General features: G+C 49.9%; 5 protein-coding genes across 5 annotated transcripts; 2 read left to right on the top strand and 3 right to left on the bottom strand.

The window, feature by feature from the left end:
• Positions 1 to 397: 397 nt before the first annotated feature.
• Positions 398 to 1702, bottom strand: BJY04DRAFT_213121 (BSD domain-containing protein; the record flags this gene model as incomplete). The annotated part of the gene is made up of 2 exons (XM_073714780.1): positions 398 to 702; positions 766 to 1702. The coding sequence occupies 2 exons, from the start codon at positions 1700 to 1702 to the stop codon at positions 398 to 400; spliced, it is 1242 nt and encodes a 413-aa protein (XP_073576984.1).
• Positions 1703 to 1914: 212 nt separating this feature from the next.
• Positions 1915 to 4038, bottom strand: BJY04DRAFT_177508 (uncharacterized protein). Its single transcript, XM_073709610.1, has one exon. The coding sequence runs from the start codon at positions 3912 to 3914 to the stop codon at positions 1959 to 1961; it is 1956 nt and encodes a 651-aa protein (XP_073576985.1). The 5' UTR covers positions 3915 to 4038; the 3' UTR covers positions 1915 to 1958.
• A 238-nt stretch (positions 4039 to 4276) lies between these two features.
• Positions 4277 to 6298, top strand: BJY04DRAFT_227310 (putative pyruvate dehydrogenase E1 component alpha subunit; the record flags this gene model as incomplete). The annotated part of the gene is made up of 6 exons (XM_073718599.1): positions 4277 to 4316; positions 4916 to 5052; positions 5083 to 5183; positions 5220 to 5349; positions 5380 to 5503; positions 5625 to 6298. 6 exons carry the CDS (start codon positions 4277 to 4279, stop codon positions 6041 to 6043), a joined length of 951 nt encoding a protein of 316 aa, XP_073576986.1. The 3' UTR covers positions 6044 to 6298.
• A 4324-nt stretch (positions 6299 to 10622) lies between these two features.
• Positions 10623 to 15526, top strand: BJY04DRAFT_204679 (class I SAM-dependent methyltransferase; the record flags this gene model as incomplete). Its single annotated transcript, XM_073713520.1, has 9 exons — positions 10623 to 10661; positions 10813 to 10829; positions 10927 to 11006; positions 11062 to 11223; positions 11291 to 11919; positions 12539 to 12830; positions 12878 to 13742; positions 13932 to 14916; positions 15503 to 15526. The coding sequence occupies 9 exons, from the start codon at positions 10623 to 10625 to the stop codon at positions 15524 to 15526; spliced, it is 3093 nt and encodes a 1030-aa protein (XP_073576987.1).
• Positions 15441 to 16689, bottom strand: pup1 (proteasome core particle subunit beta 2). Its single transcript, XM_073720490.1, has 3 exons — positions 16402 to 16689; positions 16297 to 16344; positions 15441 to 16220 (listed from the first exon to the last, which is right to left on the bottom strand). The coding sequence occupies exons 1-3, from the start codon at positions 16525 to 16527 to the stop codon at positions 15576 to 15578; spliced, it is 819 nt and encodes a 272-aa protein (XP_073576988.1). The 5' UTR covers positions 16528 to 16689; the 3' UTR covers positions 15441 to 15575.
• Between the last annotated feature and the right edge of the window lie 276 nt (positions 16690 to 16965).

The following is a 16965-nucleotide window of genomic DNA, read 5'->3' on the forward strand; positions in this document are numbered from 1 at the left end:
TGTGAAAGATATATTTTCAGTATATATTAGAGCAAATTAGTCTCTACTGACCCTGTCACGACGTGTTTTGCGTACTTGAATCACAATTGGTTCAAGGTGTGCACATATAGTCAACAGGATAGGTCAAGGGAATTGCGAGGCTAGCATCAAGGGGTTGTCGCTAAAATGGAGAGAATTCGGGAGCCAACCCAAACAAATCAAGCAACCTTAGAACGCCATATTTAGGAAAGAGGAAGCTCCAAACAGGAGACAGACGCAACACCTAACATAACTCCTCGTGTTCCATCTAGTCCCATTCTCAGGCCAGCCAGTGGTCAATGTAGATAGGACAAGACGGCAAAGTTCGGACCCAGGCATCCTTCAAATGATAGCATGAGAGCAAAGAAAGCGAACACAACTACTCCCAGTCGTCGTCACTATCATCATCCTTGGCCTTTTCCTTAGGGCTCATGGGTGCCCGACTAGCGGTGCCGCTGACGAGGTCGTAGCTTGACTCGCTATCGGGCTGAGAGACCTGATCATTTGACCGGCGGGGCTCGCTGGGTTTCAACAAGTTGGAGTCTGTTGATGGTTGGGAAGGAGCAGGCTTGTCGGCCTTGGGGACTTTGGCCTTGTCCGAGACCTGGGGAGTTGAAGGGGAGTCGGTATCGTCGTCGGAGTCATCATCCCAGCCAACTTCTTCGTCTTCTTCAGCGCTGGCACCTATGGTGAGGAAAAGGTCTAGTTAGCGTCTATGAATCAAGAACAGTGATAGGGAAACCATACCTTTGAGCAGCTCCTTCCGCTTCTGCTCTTCCGTCTCGATCACAAGGCGGAGGAAGTAATACCGAGACCAAAACTCAGCGTACTGCACCTGCTCCGGTACGAGCTTCTCCATCGCAGCGCGCAACTCTGGGTACTTCTCCAGATCGGCAGCAATGGCAGCAGTCTTCTCGTCAACATTGAAGGACTTCTGGAAGGCCGGCCACTCATCACTGACAGGATCCTTGAGGAAGCTGTCGAGCGTCGTATGAATCACATGAAGCTGAGCCTCGAAGCGCGTCGCATGAATGACCCTCTTCCCCTCAGCATCCTTACTTTCGAACAGCACCTTTGACCCGGAATCCTCCTCTGGCGGAACAATGGTAACGGCCTCCCGCAACTTCTGTGTGATGTTTATCCCGAACCGCAAAATCGCCTCGTCCGCCGCTTCCTCCGCCTTTTCGAGCTCCTTCAGCCGTCGAGCCGCCTCGGCTTTGAACCGTGTGAGAAAGCTGTCCCCTGCGGCCTTAGCCTCGTCGCCATCCTTCAGTTGCTCGGTCTTGGGGCCATCTTCCGCGCGGGTTTCGGTTGGTGTCAAGGAGCCTTCTGTTGTCCCCCGCTCAGCATTGCCGAAGGCGGTACTCAACGATAAGCCCCTCGTGCGCCCGACAAGAGTGTCTTTCAGGTCGGAGAAGCCTTTAGCAGCTTCTTCGCTGGCAGCAGCATATTCCTGTCGAGCACCCTCGTAGTAGCTCTCGCCTTGCTTGCGAACGTTGTCCCATAATCCACCGAGACGCGAGCCCCAGGGGCTTGCGGAGAAGGCGCGGAAGGTCTCCTGCAACTCGGTATTTAGGTCGACGGGGGGTTGGGTGGTCTTTGAAGCATCGCCTTTGGGTTGTTCTTTTTTATCCGACTCGCTGGAGGTGAAGAGGTCCTCCTGAACGTGGTCGTATATATCCATAGCGGTGGTTTTGTTGTGCTGGGGGGGGAATGGTGGTGATGATGGACAACGTCCCGTCACCCACAAGTCGGACGGTCTTGGCTCTCCGCAAGTGTCTTTTGTTGCTTCCGGGTCTACGATGGCCCGACGCCGAATTGCTCGAATTGTTCTAAGTACATGAAGTAGTTATGGGTTATCATTTACTATATATTTGTAGTCTCATCAAGACTTGACATCGACAGTCCATTGGCAAGTATGTCATATACAGAAGGTATAATCACGTTGCATCCGGTAAAGTGTATGGCTCCCCAACGCTATCCTGACTACTCATCCAGAATGCCGGAAGGGTTATACTCTCCATAACACTCGACGTTAAGATCTGGCTTCGAGTGATTACCCCTCGACGCCTCGGCTCAGCTCCCGCCGTCTGATGCCTTTGAGCCCGATCGACAGGCTGCGAAGACTCAACCTGCACCACCACATTGTTACCAGAGGAAACCCGTCTTTTCAAGCTTGCATGATCCGCATGCCGTGCAACTGGCGAGGACTCTGGAACGACCTCGGTAGCGGTTCTCTTTGGCTCTTGTGATTCGGGCTGGACCGGGTCCGACTCTTGAGTTTGAGATACTATCTGTGGATTTTGTGGACGAGGAGCTCGGGGCGTTTTCATAGGTGATGACGGTTGAGATATGCTGCTCAATGTATGCAAACCATTGGAATCTTCCGGAAAAAGTTCGGCCATTTTCTGTGTGTTGATTGTTGGAACGGGTTCCAGCGGAAACTGAGTGGCATGCTGAACTCTCTGGTAACATATTGATGCATCAGACAAGAGATGCGATTCGGAGGGTACGAGCCCCGTATTGGTGTCGTTTTCGAATATAGGCGGAAGTGGAAGTTCTTGAGATTCAGTATTTGGAGTTTCAGGGGTTCCGTCATCTTGCGGCTCGTCACCAAGCTCTGTGATGTCTTCTCGGTCTGAACTTGGGACATCGGGTAATCCGCCTTCAAAGTCATCATCTGACTCTGCATCAGTCTCATATACAACTGTCCGCTGCGAGGGACGAGGGCGTTGTTTCGAGATTGATACTTCGGCCAAAGCTTCACCAGCGTGTTTCGGCGTTCCCTTCGCACTCAGAGGTGTGTTCTCTGTCCCTTCAAGTTGCAATGGTAGCGGGGGTAGCGGCTTGTTATCGCAACCCGGTAGCTCGTTGCTGGGATATGGCGTCTGCACAGGGCTCCTGGAAGTATCTTTGATCTCAGGAGAGCCGGACAGTTCTTCTTTGATGTACTCCCCCTTCAAAGGGTTCGTAGTTCGTTTTGAGGGCGACCGAGTTGCACCGCGAAACTGGGAGGACGTGATGAATGCGACCCCAGAGCTTTCTGGTGACTGTGAAGAGGGTATCTCGGTTCTTATAGACTTGCGAGGTGTAGATGGGGAGCGCGTAACTTTCGTATCGTGGTGGTCATCGGTATGGGGTATCTTCTTTGCGTCTGCTGCAGGGCTTAGCCTTCTCCTCTTATGTTGATTTGAGGACTTCGGAGTGTATGTTGGTGGCTGCTGGACATCCTCGACAGCTACGGTAGTGGCTGTCTGACGCCCAGTATCCTTTTTCCTAGGGGTTATGTATGCATATTCCAGCTTCACATCGTCGTCGGGTTCAAGCACTATGCGTCTGACATAGTTCATCTGCGTCAGGGTCTTGTCATCTTTCGGTGCCACTTTCTCTTTCTTCTCGCCGCTCTTCCTGCGCCCTTTGCCAGTTTTGCCTCCGCTTGATGCGGGTGTCTTTCGCGGTCTTGGCGGGTCAGGATCAAATCTGATGCCACGAACACGCTTCGACCGTGATGTGGAAGACGGTTCGTAATCCGCATCTTCTTCGTTATCTAGCTTGTTATCATCGTCCTCAATCTCAATCACTTCCCGGTGATTCTTCTCAGAATTGCCAATGTAGTCGAATTCATCATCAGATCCCCCCCGCGGAACTGTCACAAAGTCAATCTGCGTTAGAGTCGGCTGGCCCTGCACACTCCAAGTGGGGGTTCTCTTTGAAGACCTCGATGTCGAAGCGGTCGAAGGAGTCGCAGTTGATATCGCAGTCGGAGCTGGTGTATCTTGCAGCAACCCCAGTCGCGCTGGTGCTCGTTTCAACTTGCTGGCCGAAGCAGGTTTATCGGGTGTCCGAAATCGGTCTAATTTTGCTTTTGTTGGTGGATCTCTATCGCCTTTTCCCATCGCCGTTCTAGCAGCAAACCAAAGTAACTTGGGTGTATTCACCGCGAGTTATGCGAGTCGCAGTCACAATATTTGGGAGGGGTAATGATCAATCAGATGTAGGCAGCAGTTCATTATGCCTTGGATTTAGCTGATGCTCTTGCATGGGTGCCTGTGGTTGGATCGATATTAAAACGCGTCGACGCGTTAAGCTGTGGCGATAACTGCTGGTCCGTGCGCGCGGCACCTGCCGCCCGGCATTATCTAATTAGGAAGTCTATACATTCTGGAGCTGGAGCCCTGAAACTCTCCAGGGCGGGCTGGCGAGACGGACTTATGATGGGTGTAGGTATTTGTATGGTTTTTTTTTTCGTTTCCAGGCAATGGTGCCGCAAGATATGTGCTATATTTTTAAAGACGAAAGTAAGTACATGAAGCACTGGGATACTTGTACTTAAGCCTTGTTGCTAATCCTTGAGAAGGAGTCGATTACCGGGTCGGGCATGAGTCTTCCTTGGGAATTTTGTTGCTCGCATGATACAAATAACAAACTTAAATAGCTAGCTAGCCATTATACAGCAGAACAATACCACGCTTACATGTTTATTTGTGAGATACCTAAGCCCTTGAAGCTGCCGATGGTAACACCATCAGATTACCTACTTACTACCTAGGTACCTAAAGTTTTACCTAGGTACTACAGGTAAGGTTACGTCATGGAGAAGACGTTACTCCTGTGGAATGCGCTCAATCACCTGGGCACTTACTAAACCAATATTAATAGATGAGAAGGTACATCAATTGCCATCAGTGGATTTCTAAAATGTCAAAAGTGAAAGTTGTTTCCAAGGACCATACGACCGACGGGAGCTTATTCTTGCTTTGGGCTTCGCAGGCAAGCACCACCCAGCAATAGCCGGCTATCCCTATAGCACGTATCGCGAACCTGAAAGATATCCCATCCGTGAGTGATATCGAAACGATCTCGGAGCGAAACATCAGTCTAACTGTTTGTTCTCAAGAAGATAACAGACCTTCCAATGTCCCCATTTCAGAATACTGCTTCGGAACCTATAATTTCGATCTACCATCATATTCTTTAGAAACAACGAAGAAGCAATTGAAGCAGCTATACCATGACATGACTTCGATAAGGTCTGTTACGGCCACACTTGCAGCCTTCTAGCAGCTAACCATACATAGGCGCATGGAGATGGCCGCCGAGGGCCTCTACAAGGACCACAAGATCCGCGGCTTTTGCTATCTTTTAACTGGTCAAGAAGCCGTACCGTAGGTATTGAATATATGATTACCCGCGAAGATAAGCTTATTACTGCCTACCGGTCCTACAGGATGTCGCTGGGATGGAATTTTCTTTGGGAAGGGGGGATTTACTGGACACATGTTGTGCGAAAGCTTTTTCGGTGGCAATGGGATTACTGGTGCTAGTGTCCCTGTTGGAGCTGGAATAGCCTTTGCGCAATAGTATAATGATAGAAGAAATGTGATGCTAAACTTTTCTGGGGATGGGGCGGCAAACCAGAGACAGGTACATGAAGCCATTAATCTAGCCAAACTATGGGATTTGCCTGTTATTTTTGGATGTGAGAGTATGTTGTCCAAGCGTGGCTCTCTTGGAATCATGCTAATATGTCTTGTGAATAGACAACAAGTATGGGATGGGGACAGCAGCCGAACGGTCGTCTGCAACGTCAGATTACTACAAATGAGGGCATTATATACATGGTTTGCGTGTTACTGGTATGGACGTTCTCGCTGTGATGTCTGCAATCAAGCACGGGAAAGAATATATTCAAACTGGCAACGGGCCATTAGTATACGAGTATGCCACTTGCAGATTTGCCGGACAGTCCATGTCGGATCCTGGGACAGCTTACCGAACCCGCGAGGAATTAAGGACCAAACGCGAACATGACCCTATCTCAAATTTCCGTAACAAATTGATCGATTGCGGTGTCTTCACGGAAGATGAGGCAAATAGGACGGAGCGCAGTGTTCGGAAGAGAGTTGACGAAGAGGTCGCAGATGCTGAGAAGTCACCTGCTGAGCTGAAAGCAGATGTTCTATTTCAAGATGTTTATGTTCCGGGTAGCGAGCCGAGGCAGCGTCGCGGAAGGACGATTGGCTAAACATACTATACCAGTTAAGCCCTTTGGCGTTTCCCGTGCGACAGCTAATGACCATGGAACTTGGAAGCCATAGCCGACTGCAAACAATGCTGTTGGCCGTGTACGCGGTGTTCCTCTGCGTCATCGGTTCGAGGAAACACGTCGGTCAATAGGTACCTGATCCTCAGAGAGCTCAAGAGGAATCATGAGAATGCGCCTGGCCGGTGCACAAGAAGATGTCTATACAAGCTAGATCAGCAAACAGGCCATGGTAAAGCTCAACACAAAGATGACAAGAGCAGCCAAGCCAAAGACCATGGACGAGATATCATCCCATCCCGTGTTGGTCCGCCCGCATCCTAGAAAATGGGTAGAGTTGACAAGATCAAGCTAAGAAAGAGCAGCCATGGGAGTAGTGACCTCAACCGGACAGCTGCTCTTCTTTGAAGGCTCAAAGACGTGGAGAAAGAGCAGGACGATTGGTTGTGAGAAGACTACTAATCCTGATCAGGCAGGACTCTTTTTGCCTCGGGGCGCCGGGCCCCAGTGGCCCGGCCCCGTTAGTATTATTATCATCTTCCTCACAATCCCTGCAGACTCAGAGGAGTTCAACTCCAGACATCCTCCCCAACACCCGTGGACTCGACCTTCCGTCTGTCAGCAAAAGGATCGGCGCTCCCTGTGAAGGACGTCTCCAATTGGGCCTTGCCCTACGACGGATCGCCTTTCCCGTCAAAAAGTGAGATATTTATCGCGTGAGGTTCAGCTTACCTTGTTTAAGCCTCCAGAAGGATTGTTCGTTTTGTTCGCCAATGTGAGACTCAATGTTTCGCTGTTGCGAACTGATGGGATCGATCTCACTTCACTTCATCGTATCGCCTCTGGCGTATCTGCTAGTTATCTAGTAGCATGTCGAAACAATCAACTAGATCCCCAGCTGCCGATGTCCTGTCATCGCTCGTGAATGTCTGGTAATGGGCCCACAGTCCTTGCATACAGGGAAAGATGCCCCTCCAATGGCTATGTCAGTCCGCCTCATCACTCCATGAGAGCAGAATCCTTTCCAACTGTCACTCACAGTTCACTCTCCCCAACGGGTAAAGCGTTGCAAGTTTGTTTCAGACCCCCATGGACCAGTTTGTCACAACGAAGCGATGACCCGAGCCTATACTGTACAGGATGCTAGGTAATAATAGGTATATCCTGTCAGTGCCCACAGTCAGCGCTTTTGGTTGACATGTCAATTTCGACCAGAGCCTGTACGGAGTATTCGTTCATTCGAATCCACAATCACAGGAGCACATCTGCACAGTGCAGTTGAAGCCTTCTCATATTCCCAAGGTTGTCATAAATGAGGTGGGTGCAGTGTGCACCCTGGGTCTCCAAGCCGCCTCACCTCATCTCACCTCGAAAGGGGCGTCTACCGGACATACCTGAGACCCTATGAATTTGTCAACCTTTCAGGCCCGGCGCTGAAATGAAGGGCCGATTTCGCAGAATCTAGGATCAAACCATGCATTTCGCCTGCAATATCCACCAGTACGTGGTTAACACGTAGCACCAATTTGAGGCTAGAAACTTGACGTCCATGTTCGCGAAATCAGTGTACCTAAAATCTTCGGCTCATGGACGATACATGCCACAGCCGAAGCCCGAAATTGGGCAGTGACAGGGGCTTGAAAGCGGCAATGCATGGTTCAGATCAGCATACTGATCCTGGGGCATTGAGCTAACCCCGTTGTCCTGCAAGTGACCTGTAGCCTGTAGGAGATAGGGAAGCCAGGGTTCATGCATCCATCCCCTGCTCATTCGAAATCATTGGGCAAAGGCCTGAGTCGGTAAGCCCGAAAGTTCGGTACTGGTAGGCTGAGTCCGTAGTACTTTGGGTTTCAAAAATGACTTGGACACTTTTGATCCCACGCAGTTCCAACCCCATGTTACTAGGAGCACCCTTGCTGGCTGCAGACCAGGTGCAGTGGCAGCTGCTAGGTCATACTTGCATACCCGAGCAAATCGGGGCTCGGTTGTCCAGCCGATTATTCGCATGGTAAGACTAGAATGAAGAAGCAAACAAACTGGGAAAAATCCCCACACTTACCGTGTTTCCCGTTATTAAAGGTTTTTATATTGCAAGTCTTTGTGAACATTATTTGAATACTCATCTCACCGTCGGGTTGGTGCGAGTTAGTCACTGCCGCGCTCCGATCTAAACTACAGAGTACTTACGTATCATGTACAAAGTTCGGTACAGATATAAAGAAAGGAGAAGTGGAAAGCGTTACAGGATTCAGGAATCAGGAATCCTGAGAAGGCTGGAAGGATGATCTAAGTGGGTCAGGTTCCGACAGTTTGGATACCTACCGGACCGCCGCTCCGTTCGTATTTGGGCCGCCGCCTCGTTGAAACTTGAGTGAGCCTTCAGCCTTGAACCTTGAGGTCGTCAGCATCGGAAAATTCCTTTACGATGAACGAGAGATTACCATCATTGTGTGCCTGACACATCAATGTATTTTCGACTCAAATGACCAGGGATGGGATGGTCAAGGAAGTTGCAGCAAGCTAGAGTCACAGTGTGAGACTGTGAGGTGGCCTGCAGGCTAGCTCAATATATTTAGCTTTCAACAAATCCCCATGAAGCCACCAAGCGCCTGGGTTTCCGCTCGGTCCATTTGGGCGGATATTAGCAACGGGATGGCATGGCTATGAGTTTCCAGTAGCATGGCACCAGCCTTCATTGGATCCATGTGCTCGCTGAAGATCATTCCATATTTTTACCTCTTGCACGCCCGTACCGCAGGCTCGCAGCACGCATGCAAGTCTATGCAGAAGCTGGGAGCTGTCAGAGTCCCTATCAAGTCGCAGTATTATGTTTGCATGTACGGAAGTGACTACCGAGCCTGCGCTGGCGGCTACTGCGACCCAAGATTCCGGGCTTCAGCCTTCTTGAGGGTGTTGGGCGAGGGGCGTGGGGAAGTGTGTCAAACATCCGATGCATTTGCAGTCTGAGTCTGTCTGACAGAATGACGGCGAAGTCCGGGCCTTGTCCATCAGAAGCATATCTCGTTGTGTGTTCTGCAATCTTATTGACAATGAAAGGACTGAATAAATGCCGTTCATCCCCCCCCCCAAATGACACCTACCCTGAATCGCTGAAAATGTACTATATACTTCGTCAGAACCCTTTGCTTTTTCGGTGAGCCATCACATCCCAACAGTTTGGGTCGCGTACTGTGCTTTTTATTGTCCTACCCAGGCAGCCTTGAACACAACCTGAACAGGGATTTAGAGGGGTAAAACAAATGAAACGATCTATGCGCCTCGGCTACATGGATATTGATCTGTTTGCTCTGAGCATTGCTAGCACTATGGTTTCTCCTGTTAGTGTAATCACCAGTAATACGAAGAAATAGATTCTTCAGAAAGGCATGACCCTTTTTATATGGTTCTCACAGTGTCATATGTGTAGAGAAAAACACTCTGACACCCCTCTCAGTGCCAGGTAGATACAGTGGACACTGGACACACTCCTTACTACTAGTAGTACTTAGTCTGTGAGTGTGGAGCGCGCCCTCAGGCGACCCCATTATGCCGGCTGGACCCGGGGGAAAAGAAAACTCTCCGGCAGGGTTTATTTGGAATCATAACCAGGGAAACTCAGAGTGCGTTGGGTCTGTAATAATGTGACGCAGTGCTTCTGCTGCAATAAATATAATAATACTCCGTCTATTATTGATGGGGTGCTGAATCGATCGACCGCCTGAACCGCTCGCCTGGGTCGTGTGTTTCTCGGGACAACTTGACACATCTGGGCGGTCCTTTAACCATTTCCGCCTGCAAGCACTGACCTCGTTGCTGGGTCCATTTGCGCGCGAGATACAGCATTCCATTCGGTCAGACCTCTGCATGGAGTCATTAAGCCCCCTAATTATGCGAGGTATCCCCAGCACAACTATCAGATGATCTGGACTATTTACTACCTGCTGTTCCTTTCGCTGGTACGGACTACGGAGTACTTCTTGATTTGTCTATCTCAAATAATATATCCTTTCCTTGTTCTTCTTCTTCTTCTTCTTTTGGAATTGTAATATTTTATTTATTTTTGTTCACTCGCTCTTATTGGTGATAATTCGACATCCCGAAAGACTATTTTAGGTTAGAGCTGGAAACCAAACTTCATACTGAAGGTTCCCGCCTAGAAGCAAAACTTAATCCAGGCTGTCGGGTTCGGCCAGAAAAAGGAAAAGACTGACCATTATTATTATTATTATTTCCCACTTTACGCCCCTTTGAAGCTAGCACCCCTACCCACTTCCCCTCCTCTCTCTACGTCCTCCGTATGGGTGAGGAGCGGCGCCAAAGAATCATAAAAATGCAGCTACCGAATGCCTGGATTATTAGGCACTCTTTAAATATACGTAACTACTGCTCGGGCCCGTCAACTGGAGAGCTATCAAATTTCATACCTGTCGTCCGGCTCTGACTTGTTCTGTCGCCCGTATACTTCTGCCGAGCGTTAGCACCTCCATCTTGACGAGACTTCACGGCTCTCATTTTCGGCTCACCCCACATCACCATAGCAGGTGTGGACTGCGGAAGCCAAATGCCCAGGTCCACCAGAACGACGAATGGACGACACTCTGTGAGCCAATTTCTTAACTATCCACTTTCTGCGTACAGGGCCTTATAGCTTCTGTGGGGACTATCGGCTCACTATATCTCCTATTTTCCCATGCCTCCCGCACAATCTCTTGTAGTTGATGATGAATGTCTGCTTATACAAAATGCCACAGGAACCTAGTCGAGATTAGTAAGTCGTCTATCCCGGGTTTGCGGGTGGTAACCAACCAGCCCGCAGGCCATATCTGAGGCCAGCTGCATGGTTTCATTGTGCTGAACTGTCCCAGTGATACCCAGTCCCTGACTGCGAGTGTAACCGAGTATCCAGTTGAAAATGGCAGGACGTACCACAGATACCATGAAGGCTGTAAGTACCATCCTCCCTGGTTGAAAGAAGATCTGAGTAGCTGACAGACAGACAGCTTATGTATATCCTAATGACGAGCGGGAAATGGATCGATTAGACATGCAGCATCACATGTGCAAGCTGTTGACAGGCGGGCGCTTATTCTTTGCCCCCTTAATAAACCCGCGCAAGATTCTGGACATAGGTACCGGCTCTGGGATATGGCCAATAGAGCTTGGTAAGTTAACGGGTCCTTGATTCTGTTCTATACCAAAGTTTTTACTAACTGTTCACATCCTACGCAGCGGCTATCTTTCCACATGCTCAGATCACAGGAACCGACCTCTCCCCATGTCAGCCAGATGAGGTTCCCGAAAATGTCCACTTCATTGTCGACGATATTACAGAAGAGGAATGGTTATGGAACCCTAATTCTCTCGATTACATCCATATAGGCCATCTTTCAGGATCTCTGCCTTCATATAGAGATCTACTACGGAAGATGTACACCCACCTGAAACCCGGTGGCTGGGCGGAGATACACGAATTCGACACCATGGTCAAGTGCGACGACGGCACGATGCCACCGCTAGACGAATCCAAATTCAGCACATATCCATTGCAAGACTGGTGTGACTTACAAATACAGTCCGGCCAGGTGACAGACCCGCCCCGGCAATTTCGAGTAGCGCAGCGTCTGGCGCGCGGGATGAAAGACCTCGGTTTTGTTGATGTCCATGAACGTGTATTCAAGGCACCCGTAAACCCATGGTCATCAGATCCTCACCTCCGAACCATAGGTCAGTGGAACGAGTCGAATATCCTGGAGGCTCTATCGGGGTGGTCGTACAAGCCTTTGAGAACGTTGGGGTGGTCAAAACCAGAGATTGAGGTCTTCCTGGTCAATGTTCGAAGGAGCATCCAGGACCGCCGAGTACACGCCTATTTCAATTTTCATGTCATAGTAGGAAGGAAACCGCATCCTGGGGAATAATAGGAAGAATATGCATGTGCCTTCTGACTTGTCTGTTTGTATTCAGGTTAATGACAGCAGGTCCTTATAACTTTGTAGATATATCATTATCCGGGCAAGCATACCAAGGTATCTATGCATGTATTGAAGGTCGAAGCTCGAGAAGCATCACGGTGTTTGGTTTTGAGACATAATCAAGACTCTTTGATTGGCTCTCCACAGAGAGCACTCCATAGTTAGTCCATACCTAGTACTATCCGGTGCAGGTCATTGTTTCCATATTAATACTTGGTAAATTTGATCACGTTCTATTTGCAACAGATATCGAATGCTAGAAAGACCTCCAAAGCCCATAAGTATACTTAAAGCCAAAGAATTGTAGCAGTAGAGCGTGTATTTATGGACTTTGTGGCTTCGGCACATTCTAGTGCCTCAGGCAAATAAAGCTTTGGTGCTGAGTCAGCCAAATTTCACTTCCCCGGCCGCTCGACAGCATCATTCTTGTTGACCACCTGCTGAAAGCCCAATCGCGCGACCAACCCATGACCCCATGTCTCTCAGACGATGTGCCAATGGGAAGAATGCAATATCTTCTGCAAGCGCGTTGACCGACCACATTTGGGTCTCTGATGACCTTCTCACCTCGACATTTCGGCGGTTCGTGGTCAATCAAAGACGGTATGGGAGCCATGTCCCGGGGCCCTTGGAGGCCAGACGGAGGCTGGACAAGCGAAGAAATACAGCCATGGCTAGTGTAATTGGTGCTGGGCCAATGGACGACGTTGCATGCTTGTTTGGCTTGAACGGAAGCGAGCATATGAAGCAGAAAGACAAGGGTTTAGGTAACAATTGGTTAGCTATACATTGCGAAAGTATCGGATCTAATCTCGAACAGGCTTATGGCGAAAATCATGGCAAGCTCCCCCCGCCCCTGCATCCTCTTTTGGCGACAATACCGAGGCGCTCGACCGGCATCATGAACAGGCTCCGTCTGAAGAAGTGACGCAAAACCAAGTTGAAAAAAGGATAGAAGACTGTTGGACCACAAGTGAATTGGAGGATGCAGTCCGTGAATTGAAGCTTGATCTTCGGCAGGAGCCTCGCTATAGCCGCATGCTATTTGATCACCTACAGGCTGGCGTGGATACAAGAATGACAACTATCGATCTGCTGGTATCATTCCTGGACAACCCACATTTGAATCTTCAGGGCTCAGGAAATTACCTTGAAGCAGTGACGCACCATTTACCTACCGAGCTCAATATGAAGTCTGACGACACGCGACTTGTGTTTCGGGCTCTGTTGCGAGGCCTTCAACTTGGGAGGATCAATTCGCAAGAGCTCAAATCTCTTATACGTGTTCTAGGAGAATTTGAAACGAAGCTTCGCAAGCTGGGCGTTGGTCCGGCTCCCATGGTCCGCCTTCTTCGGAAAATGTGGACTAGCATCAGGAAATGTCCTATATACGGACCCCAAGATGTGGACAAAACTGTGATTGACACATGGCTCGGCTATCGCTCCAAGCAGCAGTTTCATGGCGATATTCCACTTGTGCGGCGTATCTTGACGGATAGCAACCCTGACGTGGACAGGCCACAATGGCTATCAAAGTTCGTCCTTCGATGGATTCGGGGTTGGCATGACCCAAAATTTGAACTAAATGCGGGCGCGGTTGTCAAGCTTCTGAGATCATTTGATCCTATTATAATCGCTGATACGATGAATCATGTCGCAAGGGCCCTGGTTGATTCACAAGAGACGCATGCTCTGGTTGCGTTGCCGGGGTTTTTCCCCCCCGACCTGATCGCAAGCTCAATTGGTGAACTCACCAGGACCTGGATCTCTACACACGACCCGCACATGTTGGCCATATTTCTCGTACAGCTTGGTGATCGTCGCACAACCGTCATTGCCTGCACCACCACAAGGCTTCTGAGCGCTTCTGAAGACGCGACTTCGCTGGATACATGGAGGAGCTACCTACATCAACTCCGTGAAAACAATAAACAACAACTCGCCTCTCTGCTGGCTGACGAGCGGTACCAAGATGAAGACATGCAAGATCGGCGGGCCATGATTATGGAGCGTCTTTGGATCCTTCAGGCAATGAGGGGAATCAGGGCCGCCCGGAATGATTACGAATCGGCCTTTGATCCATTGTATGAACCTACCAAAGTCCTATACAAGGCGTACGAGGCGCAAAGAGTCGATTTGCACAAAGATTTGTGGAATAGCCTGATGCACAGCATTCATGATCTGCGCCTACCACTTCAACCCGGGCTGATGGTCAAAGACCTTAGACAGAAAATCAAGAACAACGCGGCTACGCGGAGACTGGGACAACATGGCGTCTCGGAATATCGAACCTACTCCGAATTGTTCGCAGATCGCACTTCCTACGATAAGATTGGCCGCCACGGTTGCTTCCAGAATGTCGAGGAGGTGATTCGCCAAATTGACTTTACCTCTCCTGATTTCCTGGATAACGCATTGGAGATTGCTAGAACGGGAGACTCGCCCAGCGTCATGAATCTTGTCCGTCTCTTCCGAGCCCACATTCCTTTCAAGATCGCCCTCGCGTTCTCACGGCCTCAATACCGCGTCAGTGTCGACAACGACAAACCACATAATCTAACGAGGTTCCCAGACCCGCAAGCCGCCCTTGAAACCGTTAATGCTATTGTTGTTGCCATCGCCTGTTCGACAGTACTCTCACCACGACGAGCGTTCGAGTATGTCCAATGGTTCTACAGGTGGCTGCTGAGGCATGGCGCCCCGATAAATCCGCCTATAGCGCGCGCATTGTATCATACCGGCGTGGTCAGAATGCGAGCTGAAGGTCGTAGAGTGGGCCTCGACCAGTACCAGTACATAATGGAAAGAGTGGAGCTGGTCGAGGAGCCTGAAATCGTGGACGCCTTGCGACAAGAAAATCGTCGATTTGAGGGTGTTCCCTCGGTCCAGGAACGCCGAGCCGATTTCGCAAACCAGAAGGCTTGGGAGGGTGAAAAGCAGGACCTCGAAGCTACCCTGAGGCTGAAACAACACGAAGCCCAGGCCGCCTGGGAATCCGGAGAGTGGAAAATGAACAAACACGATTTCACGGAATGGCAAAACAGAACCTGGCAGGCCGAAATACGCGCTGCTTTGCAGAGGTGGGAGCAAGTGAAAACTGAGGCCGAGAAAGAGATAGGCTGGTATGAACCGAAGAAGTTGGGAGCTCTTGGTCCTCCTTCAGCTCGATGGCGCAGAGCTCGAAAATTACGAAATAAGATCTTGGCTTCTCAAGGAGGTACAGCCCCGAGCTATGCAGGTCCTGGACTTATGAAAGCGCAAGATTGGAGTGATTCGAAATTCGATGAGTTTGCAAACTTTTAGGGAGACCGACGGGTTTGTACCAGGTGAGAGGTCAGGTTGAGGTTTGACAATTTATTTGTATATATAGTACTCCGGATAATAGAACAAGTGGTGCAGCCACTGTCTCAATACCATTTCATTACTTTTGGGGAGGGGGTGGGGGGTTATGCAGGTCAACTGTGCCCAGCCTTTTCGGAGTTTTGAGAGCTAACAGGTAAGATATTATTGGGTTTTACTCGACGGCATAAAGCTGGCTCTACCTAAGGGTCAACTTCCATCAGATTGGGATCGCCAGAGATCTCCTCAACAGTCACGTATTTCCTCAAGTCTTCCTTGGTGAACACCCTCTCATTCAGATAGGCCGTGGTGCCTCTCTGGAATTTGTAGTCGCGCTCCTTCAGACCACGCTCGTTAGGCTTCATGTAGTTTCGTAGGAGTTGCGTGGGCTTATCATTCTCGATGACACAGACGTCGACATTGCTACCGGATCCCAAATCGTTGAAGATACCCGCCTTGATGGCTTCAGATGCCAAGGCAATGGCCTCTTCCTTGTTCAAATTGGGCTTCCACGTCGACTCAAAGACGGACATGGCGGCCAGCGAGCCGGAGCCCATAGTCACGTAGGGAAGCTTGTCTGTTGAACCGTGGGCGTGCACAGTGTAGAGACCGATACCGGTTGGGTCAACGCCAGCTACCACGAGATACGCGCCGATATGTCCCTGGTAGCGGAAAAGGTGTTGCTTCAGCATGGTCATGCACGTAATAACCCTTGGGGGTCGGCCGGTTGAGAGCGAGTGTAATTCGACGTTGGAGCTAATTAGGGCGGTGGTGAACTCGGTATCGGCAGCTGTACCAGCTCCCGCGCACCAGATCTTCGGAGCAATGTAGTGGAGCTTCTCGCAGTTCTAGTAATGAAGCAAGCAGGCAGTTAGCAAAGAAGCACTGACCGAATCATCGAAAAGTAAGCAGCCCGGAATTTACCTTGTCTGCTACAATAGGACCGCTGGTCGCTCTGGTATCGGCGGCGATCTGTAGGGAGGTTAGCTTCATCAACCACAAGTCCAATCATGGAAACAGAAAACTTACCACAACGCCATTATCATATATACAGCCAACAATTGTTGTACCTGTGCTTGTAGCCTTGGGAAGCGGTGCTCCCTTGGCGTGAAGAGCCGCGTTGCGGTTGTAGTTGGAGAAGTCGAAGCCGGTCATGACGGCAAAGGGGGGGGGGATAAGGTACGGATTAAGGAGCTGGCAAGCGGTGATGGTATCGGTAGTACAATCTGAGAGAGAACCGAGATTGTCCGAGGACGAAGGAAATGAGAGAATGGCAAGAGGAGGATGAAAGCTGGGGAGCTGGGGAGCTGGAGAGAGGTGTTGGAGTGACGAAGCTTCCCGCCGCCTAGTTGTGCTGCCTCAAAGGTCAGGCCACAATAAAGTCCCGTGCTAGCTACTGCTGTTTTTGTTCGTTTTGGATAGTTAGGCCTGGAGTCCTCGACAAGACTGGCATGCGTTGCGCGCTTGCTTCCATCCTCTGATCAAGCACCCTTTAGTGGTGGGAATCTCTGTCTTCCCCCCTGTTTCTTCGCATTGCCCTTCCTCTGGTCATTCCCTTTTCTTGAAGGGGAATTTGGACAAGATTTCTGGTTT

This window comes from Aspergillus karnatakaensis (genome assembly GCF_047715665.1).
Source record: "Aspergillus karnatakaensis strain CBS 102800 unplaced genomic scaffold BJY04scaffold_2, whole genome shotgun sequence".
Taxonomy (NCBI): Eukaryota; Fungi; Ascomycota; class Eurotiomycetes; order Eurotiales; family Aspergillaceae; genus Aspergillus; species Aspergillus karnatakaensis.

Bases quoted from the DNA above. Each gene is read 5' to 3' on its own strand.
- BJY04DRAFT_177508 (XM_073709610.1), bottom strand. From the start codon at position 3,914: ATGGGAAAAGGCGATAGAGATCCACCAACAAAAGCAAAATTAGACCGA.
- pup1 (XM_073720490.1), bottom strand. From the start codon at position 16,527: ATGACCGGCTTCGACTTCTCCAACTACAACCGCAACGCGGCTCTTCAC. The intron at 16,345-16,401 runs GTAAGTTTTCTG...ACCTCCCTACAG, and splicing joins TATATGATAATGGCGTTGTG to ATCGCCGCCGATACCAGAGC. The intron at 16,221-16,296 runs GTAAATTCCGGG...CTTCATTACTAG, and splicing joins GTCCTATTGTAGCAGACAAG to AACTGCGAGAAGCTCCACTA.